At 42.8% G+C, this 16615-nt stretch overlaps 1 protein-coding gene across 1 annotated transcript in view; it reads right to left on the reverse strand.

The window, feature by feature from the left end:
* The window catches only part of obscnb (obscurin, cytoskeletal calmodulin and titin-interacting RhoGEF b), a 691209-nt gene that overhangs the window by 601273 nt on the left and 73321 nt on the right, over window positions 1-16615 (reverse strand). The window contains exon 8 of the mRNA XM_078536828.1: window positions 3439-3714. Coding sequence (XP_078392954.1) covers window positions 3439-3714 — 276 coding nt within the window. The remainder of the gene's footprint in view (window positions 1-3438; window positions 3715-16615) is intronic.

A 16615-nucleotide genomic window follows, 5' to 3' on the forward strand; every position in this document is an offset into this window, starting at 1 on the left:
CACTCCGTAGATCTTCACATTGCCTCTGTGAATGTCGGACTCCTGTCTGGCTGAGGGCAGCTCGCTTGCGCTCTGTGATCAGGGTCATATCATGGACATCCAACCATGAAACTTTAAATGTATTTGATCCTTTGTCAGCCTTCAGTACCTGACCTCTTCAGGAGCATAGTGTCACTGGTCGCAGATGCTGAAGAAATGGCCCCACTTCAAAGGTGCTAAGAGCACACAGAGACAATGACAGAACTTTGTGACACCTGCCCAGTTCATTCTGGCAGCAATGACAAGCACCATCGAGGTGCAGGCATCACTAATGTGTCCAGTGAGTGTAAAGCAGGGTCATCACTTTGGTCTGAAGGTTACACGCTGCACAGGGAAGCGGACCTGGATCGAGACACCTGCCTTTAAGGTGTGCAGGAACCAAGGTTTCACATCTGAGTGACACAAACACTGCTCATCATAACAAGAAGCCAGAGGCAAGAAGACATTCTTGGGAGTTTATTTACAATAGTGAACATTATGTACAAGTAATTAACACCCGTGCCCAAGCTGTGCAACTACATCTTTTTCCAGTACCGTGGAGGCCTTCCGTGCTCAGTGGGCACCGCGGGGACTGAGGTACTTTATTGACCCCTTTGGTCACATTTTGGTTTGATGTTTGTAGGTTTCCTTTGAATTTTGTCTTGTTTTTGCAGTTTGCCTTTAAGCGGCTGCCTTTTACTTTGTCCCTGATTTTGTTAATTTAGTTTAATTGGTTGTGACCCGAAAGAGTTACATCTTCTTTTTGCAGTTTCTCTGTAAGGGGTAGTTTCCCTTTAAGGGGCTGCCTTTTACTTTGTCCCTTAGTTTGTTAATTTAGTTTATTTGGTTTGTGCTCAAAAAGAGTTACACCTTCTTAACTTTCCTAACCCTACCGCTACATCTTGGCACTCCCCAGGCATCCACAGCGGAGGTGGAGGCAGCCTGATAGCTCCTACACCCGGTCTGCGAAGACTTTGGCAGGTGCCCTCTGGAGGGCCGAGATCTGGAGGGCCCAGGCCTGCTTTCAGGTTCCTGCTGTGTGGCAGTGGCACCCTCCTCAGCCTGTGGAGCTGGAGCTGCAGGAGTCACAGGAAGAAGGGATTTGGAAGGGCTGGACACTCCTAGAGTCAGCTGGGTGGATGGCCCCACGGTGTGCATCTGCTGATCCTCCATCCTATGGGTGCCCCTCGACTGCTTGAGGAGAAGGGAAGCTGGAGTGAAATCGAGCTGCCCCACACCCCTCTCACGTTGACACTGTTGGAGGCCAACTATGGCATCAGAGATGCAGTTCAGCCCGCGCAGCAATGCTGGACCAATGTCCTGAACCAGGATCTCCATGGTGGCCACCATCCTACTAGTGTTGAGCTCAGTGCATTGGCATGCCAGCGCTATCACCTCAGACTGATGGCGGATGGACTCCTCCATCGCGCCTTGCAATCTGAGGAGTGCAGCAGATGTCCTTTCCTGATGTTCCCGGATTTGCCTTTGCAGCTCCAACAACCGAGATATGACCAAGTCCAGAGGCTCTTCATCTGACTCAGATTCAGCAGATTTCTGGCCTCCAGCTGTACTCCAAGTGCCAGAAACCTGGGAAGTCCCTGGCGCTGCCTGTTGTGGTTCAGACAGTGCAATGCGTTCACCAGGTTGTGGCCCCGAGGCTGTTCTAGAACTAGGTCGCACCGAGGTGTGTGTCTCTGCGCTGGTATAGGGTGAGTGTGAGTGCTATGACAGGTCTTCAATTAGGGAGCATCATCAGATTCTTCTTCCCAGATGTCTTCGGGGCTTGAGTCAAGGACCTGGCTCGTGGATCCCCTCACCTGCTTCTCAGGTGTGCCTGCGAAATCTAGGAGAGATAAATGGTGCATGACAGGGGACTACCAAACAGGGGAAGTGATTCACAGCATGGTTATCTGATGGATATTGCACTGCTGGATCCTCACTTGGTTGAGCACTGCCAACCTCACAGGAACGGTTCAGATCGTCACTAGCCAGTTGGATGACTCTATTTTCAAAGCCCGTGAGGACCGTGATGTCAGGCGTTCCTCCACCAGTCTGCGACCTCTCCCTTTTTTTGTGAGCCAGCTTGTCCTGCATGAAGACAGATGGAGAGATTGTAAGCAGGACGCCAGTCAGACCAGATGAGAAGGAAGCCTGACATGTGTGGGTGGTGAGTGGTGCCATGGATGAGATAAGGACACAATCTGCAGGGCAGATGAAGTTGTATGTGTGTTAGAGTGAATGGTGATGTCCCTTCAACTGGCAGTGGGTGAGATTCCAGTGGACGTGTGGCAGGTTTGTGAGTCTGAGAGTTGAGGGTGACAAGAAGAGTGACTTAGCCTGGCAAAAAGGAGGAGATCATTCATCCTCTTTCGGCTCTGGGCAGCTGTCCTCTTTTGTAGGGCGTTGGCACTAACTACCACTGCCACCACTTCCCATGCTGGATTTGTCACCTTGTTTGCTGGTCTTCTCCCAAACCAGGTTACAGGACTTCACAGCAGACCTGCACTGTATCCAGTAGGCACCCAAGGGAGACATCGCTAAATTTGGGGGCATCATGTTTCATCCCTTTTGCAGCCATGACTTTGCAACAGCTTCTGATCCCTTGGAGAGCCAAAGACCACCATCTGGAGGGATTCCTTCCCACAACACCACCTCTCCCCCACAGTGATGGCCTGGCTGTTTTTTTCCGATTTTTATTATTAAAGTTTCTCAACTTTCACTAATTAATCCTCCAGTACTGTCACCTCCACCACTAAGAAGGACACAGGAACATCATCACCTCCCAAGTTTGCACCATCCTGAATCAGATATTTACCTCCATTCCCTCATTGTTGTTGGGTCAAATCCCTGGAATTTCCTATCTAAAGCAATTTTGGGTGTAATGTCATTACAAGGACAGTACAGTTCAAGGCCCATCACCTTCTCAAAGCGACCAGGGATGAGCAATAAATGCAGCCTTTCAGCATTGCCCACATCACCCAAACAAATTTAAAAACTTATTTCTGAAGATAAGTGACCAAATTGGAAACTGAACCACTTAAAAAACAGAATAGCATAGAAAGTATACTGCTATCAAAAGTAAATCATTGAAATATGTGGATCTTTGACACTAATTAATCATTACAATTAGTCCTTAAAGTACCTAAGTGTAGCTGAGGGGCAGTTCCTGGAGGTCTTGTTATAGGCACTATTAACAGTGAAAAGGTTAATACTGCTTTTGTAGCCTCTGACACTAACAGTCATGCAGTTAAACTGAAAATTTACAATGAAAGCATGCTGAGCCAATAATTAAAATGGACGCTTCAAACACTGGGGTGAGGTTGAAGTTGCTTCTTCATAGATAAAGAGATTTAACTAAAATTAGTATTTTGAATGCATCATCTATGCTTCCACAATGTTATTTCATTTTATTTGTCTTACCTTTAACAGTAACATTCATAGCAATCTCATCCTCTTTGGTTTTAAATACATATTCACCAGATTCTCCAGATTTGGTATTGTGAAGGACTAATCTTCGTGTTGTACCTTCTGATTCAACATTTACTGCTTTGCTCAGTTTTACTTCCTGTCCTTTTTTGTACCATTTCCCTTCGACATTGGACTGAGATACTTCACAAACAAGAACTACTTTCTCTCCCGCACTCGCTGTGTACTCTGTTTGTGTCGTGGATTTCTTCATGATAGTTGCAGCTGCTTCTGCAAAAACAAAATAAATAGCAATAACATAATGTTGAAAAATATCATAACCATTAGAAAATGCTCTAACACACAAAAAAACACAACTAGATCAACTAGAAATGGTTAACAATGGCACTTTACCTGTCAATGAGTCTTTTTAATCCTGCCCTAATGAATAACTTGGAAATTAATACATTCATACGACAAAATCTCTGACCAATACTTCAAATTTCAGTGTCTCATATTTAATTTCCATGTATAGATAAAGGCACACAAGAGGTCAATCCATAAAAATTTTTTAAAAATCCCCACACTACTTGTACTGGAGACTGAAATTTTCACAGTGAAGATGTGGTCTGTGTATTGATAGTATTGTTTCCACCAGAACCGCTCAGTAACCATTCTGTGATTTTGGAAAAAAAAGGGAAACCTGAACAGCAGTATAACTCTATTCAGTTAGACGGAGAATTTACCTGAACTCCCTTTCTAAAAGCACTCACTTTTACAGCTAGCAGATTTTTTTTTGTTTTCAGGTTTTTCTAAACTGAATTCAGTCCCTCAAACTGCCATGATGGGATTTCAACTCTGGATTCTTAATCTAGAACTCTATTTTAATCTTTCAGTAATTTAATCACTATGCTACTATATCTTACCTAAACACAGAATCACACAGTGCAGAAGAGGCCCTTCGGCCCATCGAATCTGCACCAACATGTGAGAAACACCTGACCTACCTACCCAACCCCATTTACCAGCACTTGGCCCATAGCCTTGAATGTTATGACGTGCCAAGTGCTCATCCAGGTACTTTTTAAAGGACGTGAAGCAACCCGCCTCCACCACCCTCCCAGGCAGTGCACTCCAGACAGTCACCGCCCTCCGGGTAAAAAGATTTTTCCTGACATCCCCCCTAAATCTCCTGCCCCTCACCTTGAACTTGTGTCCTCTCGTGACTGACCCTTTAACTAAGGGGAACAGCTGCTTCCTATCCACCCTGTACATGTCCCTCATAATCTTGTACACCTCAATCAGGTCGCCCCTCAGTCTTCTCTGCTCCAACGAAAACAACACAAGTCTATCCAACCTCTCTTCATAACTTAAATGTTTCATCCGAGGCAACATCCTGGTGAATCTCCTCTGCACCCCCTCCAGTGCAATGACATCCTTCCTATAATGTGGCGACCAGAACTGCACACAGTACTCCAGCTGTGGCCTCATCAAGGTTCTATACAACTCCAACATGACCTCCCTACTTTTGTAATTTATGCCTCGATTGATAAAGGCAAGTGTCCCATAAGCCTTTTTCATCACCCCACTAACATGCCCCTCCACCTTCAGAGATCTATGGACACACACGCCAAGGTCCCTTTGTTCCTCAGAACTTCCTAGTGTCATGCCGTTCATTGAATACTTCCTTGTCAAATTACTCTTTCTAAAGTGTATCACCTCACACTTTTCAAGGTTAAATTCCATCTGCCACTTATCTGCCCATTTGACCATTCCGTCTATATCTTCCTGTAGCCCAAGACACTCTACCTCACTGTTAACTACCCGGCCAATCTTTGTGTCATCCGCAAACTTACTAATCCTACTCCCCACATAATCATCTATGTCGTTTATATAAATGATGAATAATAGGGGACCCAGTACAGATCCCTGTGGTATGCCACTGGACACTGGCTTCCAGTCACTTCTGTCATCATCCTGTCTCCGACAACTAAGCCAATTTTGAATCCACCTTATCAAATTATCCTGTATCCCATGTGCATTTGATTATATTTCCTTTATCAATATACATCATTAAGAAATCTACTAAATTTCTCAAACAGCAATTATCTTTCATAAATCCAGGCAGCCTCTCCCTAATTTTAAATAAAAGCAGAAAATATTTGGCAATTTTAGCTAGAAATATTTAGCAGGTCAGGAAGCATCTGTGCAGAGAAAAGCAGAGTTATCATTTCATCAGAATTTCTGATGAAAGGTCACAGACTTGAAACAAAGATACTGGCTGGAATTTTCCAGACCCTCACGCCGGCGGGATCTTCCGGTCCCACCAATGTGAACAGAGATTTCAATGGCTCGCCTGCCCTACCGCGGGGAAACCCACCGCAGGGAGTGCTGGAAAATTCCGGCCATTAAGTACAAAAACAGGAAAGATATGCGAACCTGTATAAAGCTCTGGCTAAGCCACAACTAGAGCATTGTGTCCAGTTCTGGTCACCACATATTAAGAAGGATGTGAGGGTCCAGGAGAGGCTATACAGAAGGTTTATCAGGATAGTTCCAGGGATGAGACACTTTCATTATGAGATTAGATTAGAGAAACTGAGTTTATTCTCACCTGGACAAAGGAGATTGAGGGAAGATTTGATAGAGTCGCGCAACATTAAGTCAGGTGCAGATAAGGCAGGCAAAGACAGGCTTATCCCATTAGCTGATGGTACAAGAACTAGGAGATGCCATACCAGTGGCACCATTCCTGTCACCTACCCAACCCTGCGCGCCCTCGCTGCAATTTTACCAGCATTGAGGAGGCCTCCAGTGGCACAGGTTGCCCACCAAGGAGGCACCCCCACCCATCACCCCCCACCAGCCCGGCACCAAGTTTTACCAGGGAACTTCAAGGTTTGGAGTGGGCATCTCCTGCCATGTGTGGAGAAAGGAGGCCCTTAAGTGGCCAATTAAGGGCCTCAATTCACCCACAGGCGAGCAGGCCACCCAAAGGTGTCCTGCCACTTGTCTGTCCATTCTGCTAGCCTATCTATGAATGCCCTGTTGCAGTTGATTGGTATCACCCTGACTGACAGCCACACCTCCAAATTTGGTATTGTCACAAAGCTATCATAATTTTCACAATATTATTGTGATTTATTGTAAGTTAAGTTTATACGGGTGAGTATGAATGGTTCTGTCTGTGTGTAAGTTAATTGAAATGGAGTCAGCTAGACCACAAGCTTGAAATTATCAAAAGGAGTTAGGTGTAGAAGAATACTTGAAATGCTAATGAGTAAACATGGACGAGGTCTTAGCATATAAGGTGTGAAGGAAATTAGCATTTTTAGACAAGTGAAAGTTGTTTGGATTTCAAAGGGATGGTAGGATGTTTACAACTGGTAAGATAAGCAAGGCCAAGCAGTGAGTTTATTTTTCCCAAAAGGAAAGAGATCACATTGGCAACATGAAAGATTTTTATACTATAGGAAAAGTTCATTTCCAAAGACATATGGAACAATGGAATTTACAGATTAAAGAGAGAGAAACATATTTAAAGAAGGCAGGAAGCTGATATTGGGTGGCCATGGAAGATCTAACAGGAGTGTGTGAAACAGCCTTGAAGAAGCCTCCAGCCATTTTTGCAAAAGTCTGCTATGTCCAGTAACTAAGGTTGGAGAAAAGCCTTTGGAATTCCACTCTTGAGTGGGTGCTGTGGTAATTTGATGGCATGCTTTTTAAAATCTATTTTGGACTGTTGCCTTAAAGCGGGTGTGTAGTTGGGAGTTAGATTATTTAACAATTTTATGATTTATTGTAGTTTTAAATAACTGCAATCTATGTATCTGCTTCAAATCTTTTCTTTTGTTAATAAGTATTTAAATTTAATTTTTAAAATCTCTAAAGGTCTTAGTGGACTCATTACTTCTGAATTCAATGCACACATCTTCTCATAATAAATATAAATTGCGAAACTGTTGTGATAGCATGCCCAAGTTTCTTTTGTGGATTGGTCCACCTGGCACACATCACCAGCCATGTCATAAGTTATCATCAGCAAATTTTGAAATTTTACTCCAGGTTACAATGTCCAAGTCATAAGATCATAAGACTTAGGAGCAGAAGTAGGCCATTCGGTCCATCAAGCCTGCTACGCCATTCAATAAGGTCATGGCTGATCTGATAATCCTCAACTCAACTTTCCTGCATTTTCCCCATAACCCTTGATTCCCTTAATGATTAAAAATCTGTCCATCTCAGCTTTGAATATACTTAACGACCCAGCATCTACAGCCTTCTGTGGTAAAGAATTCCACAGATTAACTACCCTCTGACATAAGAAATTCCTCCTCATCTCTGTCTTAAATGGACAACCCCTTACATGAGGTTATGCCCCCTGGTCCTAGACTCTCCCACAAGGGGAGACAATCTCTCAGCATCTACCCTGTCAAGCCCCCTAAGAATCTTATATGTTTCAATAAGGTCACCACTCATTCTTCTAAACTGCAATGAGTACAGGCCCAACCTACTCAACCTCTCCTCATACGAAAATCACTGCATACCTGGAATCAACCTATTGAACCTTCTATGGACTACTTCCAATGCCCGTATATCTTTCCTTAGATAAGGGGACCAAAACGATTCACAGTATTCTAGGTGTGGTCTTGTATAGTTTTAGCAAAACTTTCCTATTTTTACACTCCATTTCCTTTGAAATAAAGGCCAACATTCCATTTGCCTTCCCTATTACCTGCTGAACTTGTATGCTAGATTTTTGTGATTCATGCATAAGGATACCAAATCCCTCTGTGCTGCAGCTTCCTGCAGTCTTTCTCCATTTAAATAATATTCTGCTTTTCTATTCTTCCTGCCAAAGTGCATAACCTCACATTTTCCCACATTATATTCCATCTGCCAAGTTTTTGCCCATTCACTTTAACCTATCTATATTCCCCTGTAGACTCTTTGTGTCATCCTCACTGCTTGCCTTCCTATCTATTTTTGTGTCATCTGCAAACTTGATGATAGTACATTCACTTCCCTCATTCAAGTCATTAATTTATATTGTAAATAATTGTGGCGCCAGCACTGATCCCTGTGGCACTCCACTAGTTACGGGTTGCCATCCTGAAAAAGGACCCCTTATCCCAACTCTATTAGTTAGCCAATCCTCTATCCATGCTAATATACTACCCCCAACACCAAGGGCTCGTATCTTATTAAGTAGCCTCATGTGCAGTATCTTATCGAATGCCTCTTGGAAATCCAAATATATCTACTGGTTCCCCTTTATCTATCCTCCTCAAATTTGTTAGGCATGATTTCCCCTTCATGCAGCCATGCTGACTCTGCTTGATTATATTAAGCATTTCTAAATGCTTTGTTATTATATCCTTTATAATAGACGCTAACATTTTCCTAATAACGGATGTTAAACTAACTGGCCTATAGTTATCTGTTTTTTGTCTCCTTCCCTTCTTGAATTGGCAGTTTTCCAATCCTCTGGAACTTTTCCAGAATCTAAGGATTCTTGGAAGATTGCTACCAGTGCATCCACTATCTCTGTAGCTGCTTCCTTTAATATCCTAGGATGCAATCCATCAGGTCCAGGAGACTTATTGGCCTTTAGCCCCATTAGTTTCCCTAGTACTTTTTCTCTTGTGATAGTTATTGTATTTATTTCCTCCCCCCATTTTGCCCCTTGATTATTTAGCATTTTTAGAATGCTATTCCATTTATATGTATCAAAAATAGCTGTGATCCTAGTACTGAACCTTGGGGATCATCACTGTCTCCCATTCTCCAGTCTGAGAAACAGCCATTTATCACAAATTGCTGTATTCTGTCCTTAAGTCATTTTCTTATCCAAGCTGACACTGGTCCTCTTATTCTAGAAGCCTCAATTTTATTAACCAGCCTTTTATGTGGTACTTTGTCAAAGGCTTTCTCAAAATCCATATAGAAAGCATCCATTGCATTCCCGTCATCAACGTTCTCCGTTCCTTCATACAAAAATTCAATTGGATTAATCCAACACAATCTGTCTTTTACAAATCCGCGCTGGGAAGATTGAAAGATTAAGGCAAGTCCTTCTGTTACCTCCACTTCCTTTAGCAACTGAGATGTAGTCATCCGAACCTGATGATATATCCACTCTAATCATAGTCAGCCTTTCCAGTATATCCTTCCTATTACAGAATCTCAGAATCTGTCCAGTGCAGAATGAGGCCATTCGACCCATCGAGTCTCCACTGGCTCACAGAAAGCGCATTCTACCTAATCCTGGCTCATCCCCATAACCTTGCACATTCTTCTTTTCAAAATTCCTTCTTGAATACCTCAAACGAACCTGCCTCCACTACCCTTTCAGGAAGTTCGTTCCAGAGTCCAACCACCCTCTGGGTGAAAAAAAATTTCCTCATATCACTTCTACTCCTTTTGCCCATTATTTTGAATCTGTGCCCTCTAATTCTTGATGTACTCTTGAGTGGGAACAGCTTCTCACTATTAATCCTGTCCATACCCCTCAGGATCTTGAATACCTCAATGAAGTCTCTTCTCAGCCTTTTTTTCTCCAAGAAAAACAGATCCAACCTCTCCGATCTATCCTCATAGCTACAGTTGTTTATCCCTGGAATCATTCTTGTGAATCTCCTCTGTACTCTTCCCAATGCCTTTACATCCTTCCTCAAGTATGGCGCCCAGAACTGGACACACTACTCCAGATGAGGCCTAACTAATGTCTTATACATGTTATAGCACAGCAGATGGTAAATGCTGAGTTGCTCAAATCCCAGAGGGAAACTTGAAACAGCTGCCACAACTCTTTTTTGCAATTTGTATTTAATTTCGAGATCCATGCCTTGAATTCAGTAGTAATAAGTCCACCGAATCTTAGAGGTTTTCTCACAAAACTAAATTAAACATTTATTAATAAGAGAAAAGGGTTTAAGCACATACATAGGTCTACAAATTACAACTATGATTACTCCTAGCTCCCCAAATTAATCTGACTCCCAGTTACACCTGCATTAAGGCAACAGTAAAACAAAAATAGATTTTAACAAACCCAGGCAAAGCTACACAACACCCTGGACAGTGATATTCACAGTGAGTTTTCTTAGCTTTGGTTCCTTTAGACAGCAACTTGATACCTAGAGGCTGGAGGCTTTTCACACTTGTTAGATCTTAGAATGGCTTCTTCCTTACACATAACCTCATCTCCTTTATACATGTTTCTCCCTCTTCAAAACAAATTCCATTGTTCCAATATGTCTTTGCAACTTTACTTTTTCCATAATATAAATCTTCCATAGTACTCATATTATCAGTAACCTTTGGGAAAAATAAACATACTGTTTGGCTTAACCTATTATGGCTTTGTGTAACACCTTACCATCTCTTTGAAATTCACTACACTGGTTTATCTAAAAATGTAAATGTTCCTCACACCTCACATTCCAAACCTTCAACCATGTTTACGTATTTAGCATTTCAAACCTAGCTTCCATTTGATCACTCAAAAACTCCAGACTAGCTGTCTCAAATTCACTTAAATCCGCACCCCCACACACACACAAACTAATCAAAATCCCACATTAACCCACTTTTACAATAAATCACAATAATATTATGAAAATTATATTTTCATGACATTCAAGTTTAATATAACCTCCTTATTCTTGTACTCAATGCCCCTATTAATAAAACCTAGGATAACATATGCTTTATTAACAGCTCTCTCAAAATGCTTTGCTACCTTCTATCACTCATGTACATACACATCTAGGTCCCTTTGTTCCTCCTCCTTTAGAGTTTCTCCCTTTATTTTATACTGTCTCTTCACATTCTTCCTGACAAAATGAATCACCTCACACTTTTCTGCATTGCACTTCATGTGCCATTTGTCTGTCCAATCCACTAACATGCCTATGTCCTTCAAGACTATCCTCATCACAGTTGAGAATGTTTCCAATCTTCATGTCATTCGCAAAGTTTGAAATCATGCCCTGCACTCCACAGTCTAGGTCATTAATATATATCAAGAAGAGCAAGGGACCCAACACTGATCCCTGGGGAACTCCAGACCTTCCTCCAATCTGAAATACGACCACTTATCACTACTCTGTGTTTCCTGTCACTGAGCCAATTTCTTATCCAAGTGCCCACTTTCCCTTTTGTTCCATGAGCCAGAATTTTGCTCACAAGTCTGTTGTGTGGCACTGTTTCAAACGCCTTCTGAAAATCCATATACACAACAATAGCATTGCCCTTATCAACCTTCTCTGTTACCTCCTCATCTTATTCATTACTTCTACCTTCTCGCTTCTACCGATGCTTTCTTAGCATCCTCATCCTTAGTAAATACAAAGTACTCGTTAAATATTCAAATCTTGCCCTAAGCTGCAAAGCATATGTCACCCTCTTTGTCCCTAATAGGTCACATATCACCTTAAAGATCATACATACCATCCTTAAAGATCACCTATTGCTCCATTCAAGGCGTAGGGATCAAAGGATATGGGGAGAAAACAGGAGCAGGCTATTGAGTTGGATGATCAACCATGATCATAATGAATGGCGGAGCGGGCTCAAAGGGCCGAATGGCCTACTCCTGCTCCTATTTTCTATGTTTCTATTACATTGTCTCATTCTCATCCTTGTTTTCAAATCCTTCCTTTGTTTCACCTATCCATAACACAGTTATCTCCTTCAGCTCGACAATCCTCCCAAATATCTGTGCTCCTCCAATTGTGGTCTCTTGTAAACCCCCAATTTTAATTGCTCCACAACTGGCAGCCATGCCTTCAGTTGCCTGGGCCCTAAGCTCTGAAATTCCCTCCTAAAACCTCCTTTCCTCACCTCTCTGCTTCTCTTTTCTCCTTTAAGGTGTTCCTTAAAACCTACTTCTTTGACCAAGTTTATGATCATCTGCTGTAACATCTCCTTAGGTGGCTCAGTGTCAAATTTTGTTTGATCACACTTCTAAGAAGCACCTTGGAACCTGTTACCACATTGAAGGTGCTTTATCAATGCAAGGTGCTGCTGTAATAATAGCTTGTCACTATCACAAAAGCAGCAATCAAGTTTACTTTTACCTTTGATCTTAACTTGGAATGTTAGGCTGTCATCATTAGATATGCAGGTGTAGTTTCCTTGGTCGCTCTGCTGCACTTTTCTGATGACAAGATTGCGTTGTGTTCCCTGAGAGATGATGGTTATCCTCTGGTCCTGTTTAACCTCTTTTTGATCCTTTCTCCACACGACCACAGCACTAGCTGGTGACATCTCACAAGACAGTTCTAAACTTTCTGAGGCTACTGCTATGATTTCTGGAGGAGTTTTAGGCTTGTTTATGAACTTCACACCTGCATCTGCACATTACCATTACAATTGACACTTTAAATCAAACTGACTGGAAATCGCAACAGGTACTAATATTTAGTTTAATACAGACTCTTAACAGAAAAACAAATTTCCCTGTTAGCACCTCTGACATACCGAAATTAATATAACTAGGCTGGAAAAAGATCTATTAGTGCTGGTGTATGCTGGTATTGGTTTTGACAACTCAGCATTGCATTTGGAATATGAATTAAGTTTGGCATACCAGATTTAGAAACAGAAACATAGAAACTAGGAGCAGGAGTAGGCCATTCGGCCCTTCGAGCCTGCTCCGCCATTCATTATGATCATGGCTGATCATCCAACTCAACAACCTGCTCCCGCTTTCTCCCCATACCCTTTGATCCCTTTCACCCCAAGAGCTATATCTAACTCCTTCTTGAAAGCATACAATGTTTTGGTCTCAACTACTTTCTGCAATAATGAATTCCACAGGCTCACCACTCTCTGGGTGAAGAAATTTCTCCTCATCTCAGTCCTAAATGGTTTACCCCATATCCTCAGACTGTGACCCCTGGTTCTGGACTCCCCCACCATCGGGAACATCCTTCCTGCATCGGCCCTGTCTAGTCTGTTAGAATTTTATTGGTTTCTATGAGATACCCATTCATTCTTCTGAACTCCAGCGAATATGATCCTAATCGACTCAATCTCTCCTCATATGTCAGTCCCGCCATCCCAGGAATCAGTCGGGTAAACCTTCGCTGCACTCTCTCTATAGCAAGTACATCCTTCCTCAGATAAGGAGACCAAAACTGCACACAATATTCCAGGTGTGGTCTCACCAAGGCCCTGTACAATTGCAGCAAGACATCCCTGTTCCTGTACTCGAATCCTCTGGCTATGAAGGCCAACATACCATTTGCCTTCTTTACCACCTGCTGCACCTGCATGCTTACCTTCAGCGACTGATGTACAAGTACACCCAGGTCTCATTGCACATTCCCCTCTCTCAATTTATAGCCATTCAGATAATAATTTGCCTTCCTGTTTTTGCTACCAAAACGGATAACCTCACATTTATTCACATTATACTGCATCTACCATGCATTTGCCCACTCACTCAGCTTGTCCAAATCACACTGAAGCATCTCTGCATCCTCCTCACAGCTCACCCTCCCACCCAGCTCTATGTCATCTGCAAATTTGAAGATATTACATTTAATTACCTCATCTAAATCATTAATATATATTGTGAATAACTGGGGTCCCAGCATCGATCCCTGCGGTACCCAACTAGTCACTGCCTGCCATTCGGAAAAAGACCTGTTTATTCCTACTCTTTGTTTCCTGTCTGCCAACCAGTTTTCTATCCATCTCAATACACTACTCCCAATCCCATGCGCTTTAATTTTACACGCCAATCTCTTATGTGGGACTTTGTCGAAAGCCTTCTGAAAGTCCAAATAAACCAAATCCACTGGCTCCTCCTCATCAACTCTACTAGTTACATCCTCAAAAAATTCCAGTAGATTTGTCAAGCATGATTTCCCTTTCGTAAATCCATGCTGACTCTGTGCAATTCTACCACTGTTTTCCATGTACTCAGCTATTAAATCTTTTATAATGGACTCCAGAATTTTCCTCACTACCGACGTCAGGCTGACTGGTCTATAATTCCCTGTTTTCTCTCTGCCTCCCTTTTTAAATAGTGGGATTAAATTAGCTACCCTCTAATCTGTAGGAACTGTTCCAGACTCTATAGAATCTCAGAAGATGACCACCAATGCATCCACTATTTCTAGGGCCACTTCCTTAAGTACTCTGGGATGTAGATTATCAGGCCCCGGGGATTTATCAGCCTTCAATCCCATCAATTTCCCCAACACCATTTCCCTACTAATACTGATTTCTTTCAGTTCCTCCCTCTCACTAAACCCTGTGTTCCCCAACATTTCTGATATATTCTGATAAGCAAGTGTCTTGCTTTGTGAAGACAGAACCAAAGTATGTATTTAGTTGGTCAGCCATTTCTTTATTTTCCCATTATAAATTCCCCTGTTTCTGACTGTAAGGGACCTACATTTGTCTTCACCAATCTTTTTCATTTCACATACCCATAAAAACTTTTACAGTCAGTTTTTATGTTTCCTGCAAGCTTACTCTCGTATTTTCCCCTTCTTAATCAATCCCTTGGTCCTCCTTTGCTGAATTCTAAACTGCTCCCAATCCTCAGGTCTGTTGCTTTTTCTGGCCAATTTGTATGCCTCTTCTTTGCATCTAATACTATCTCTAATTTCCCTTGTAAGCCATGGTTTGGATGTTGGAAGGGTGCTGATTTTAGCTTTGAGACCCCAGCATTAAGGTTGGACTGTGCTAGTATAAGCTTGGACGTTCCTACTTTAATTCTTAAATTATAACATCGCCAAAACCTTGTTGCGGCTTAAGTGATAATAGGTTCCTGACACAAGCACTGGCAAAAATAATACAGCACCAGATATCTGTACTACGAGTCTCTACTAAAACAAGTATATAAACAAATATTTATATTTCAAACAACAGTCACAAAACAAACCAACATTAGGATTCTACAGCTATGTAGATAGACAGAAATTAAAATAGTACCACATTTCCATTAACTCTTGAGCTGATATTGCCATGAGATTACAAGACATAGGTAAAGAGGGTAGAACACATTGGGTAGAATCATCCCAGATTTGCACTAAGTGCGGTAGCAAGCAGGAAAACAAAGTTTTGCCCACCAGCCGCAATGGCGGCTTTTCACGCCATATCGTCCCAAACCCGCCACATTAACTATGCATTCCCAGGATACACGCTGTTTCGATGGCGGGGAGGCTCCGATTCACCTGCCACGCCATCACCTCACCGCTTCATCATGCCAGGTACCACATTTGAAATACAGCCGCTTCCAGCCCAGGACTGCAGCAAATAAGGCATGGCCCCAAAAGGCAAAAAGGCTGCAGCCTTCGAGCGCCTTTTGGATGCCGTGGAGGCCCACCATGATGTCCTCTACCCCTACTCTGGCCGCAGGAGGAGCAGCAACATTACCACTCCATCTTGGTAAGCGATGGCAGTGGTGATCAGTGCCAATGCTGCAAAGAGGTTGGTCATCCAATGCAGATAGAGGGTGAATGATCTCATCCATGCAACCAGGGTATGGCAACCTTCTCATCACTCTAAACCCACGCACTCTAGCCCATCACACATTCACTGGTATCTCTCACTCAGCTCAAGGGACATCACTGCCCATTCTCACAAACATACCCTCAATCTGGACTCATCTCCTCTGGAGACTGTCTTCTCAGCCCTCAATCTTTTTTATTCATTCATGGGATGTGGCTGGACCAGTATTTATTGCCCATCTTTACTTGCCTTTGAGAAGGTGGCGATGAGCTGCCTTCTTGAATCGCTGCAGTCCATGTGGTGTAGGTACACCCACAGTGCTGTTAGGGAGTTCCAGAGTTTTGACCCAGCGACTGTGAAAGAATAACGATATATTTCCACGTCAGGATGGTGAATGACTTGGAGGGGAACTTCCAGGTGATGGTGTTCCCATCTATCTGCTGCCCTTGTCTTTCTAAATGGTAGTGGTCGTGGGTTTGGAAGGTGCTGTCGAAGGAGCCTTGGTGAATTCCTGCCGTGCATCTTGTAGATGGCACACATTATTACTACTGTGCATCAGTGGTGGAGGGAGTGAACGTTTGTGGATGTGGTGCCAATCAAGCAGGCTGCTTTGTCCTGGACGGTACCAAGCCTCTTGAGTGTTGTAGGAGCTGCACTCATCCAGGCAAATGGGGAGTATTCCATCACACTCCTGACTTGTGCCTTGTAGATGATGCAC

Source organism: Cetorhinus maximus, chromosome 3 (genome assembly GCF_964194155.1).
Source record: "Cetorhinus maximus chromosome 3, sCetMax3.hap1.1, whole genome shotgun sequence".
Lineage (NCBI taxonomy): Eukaryota > Metazoa > Chordata > Chondrichthyes > Lamniformes > Cetorhinidae > Cetorhinus > Cetorhinus maximus.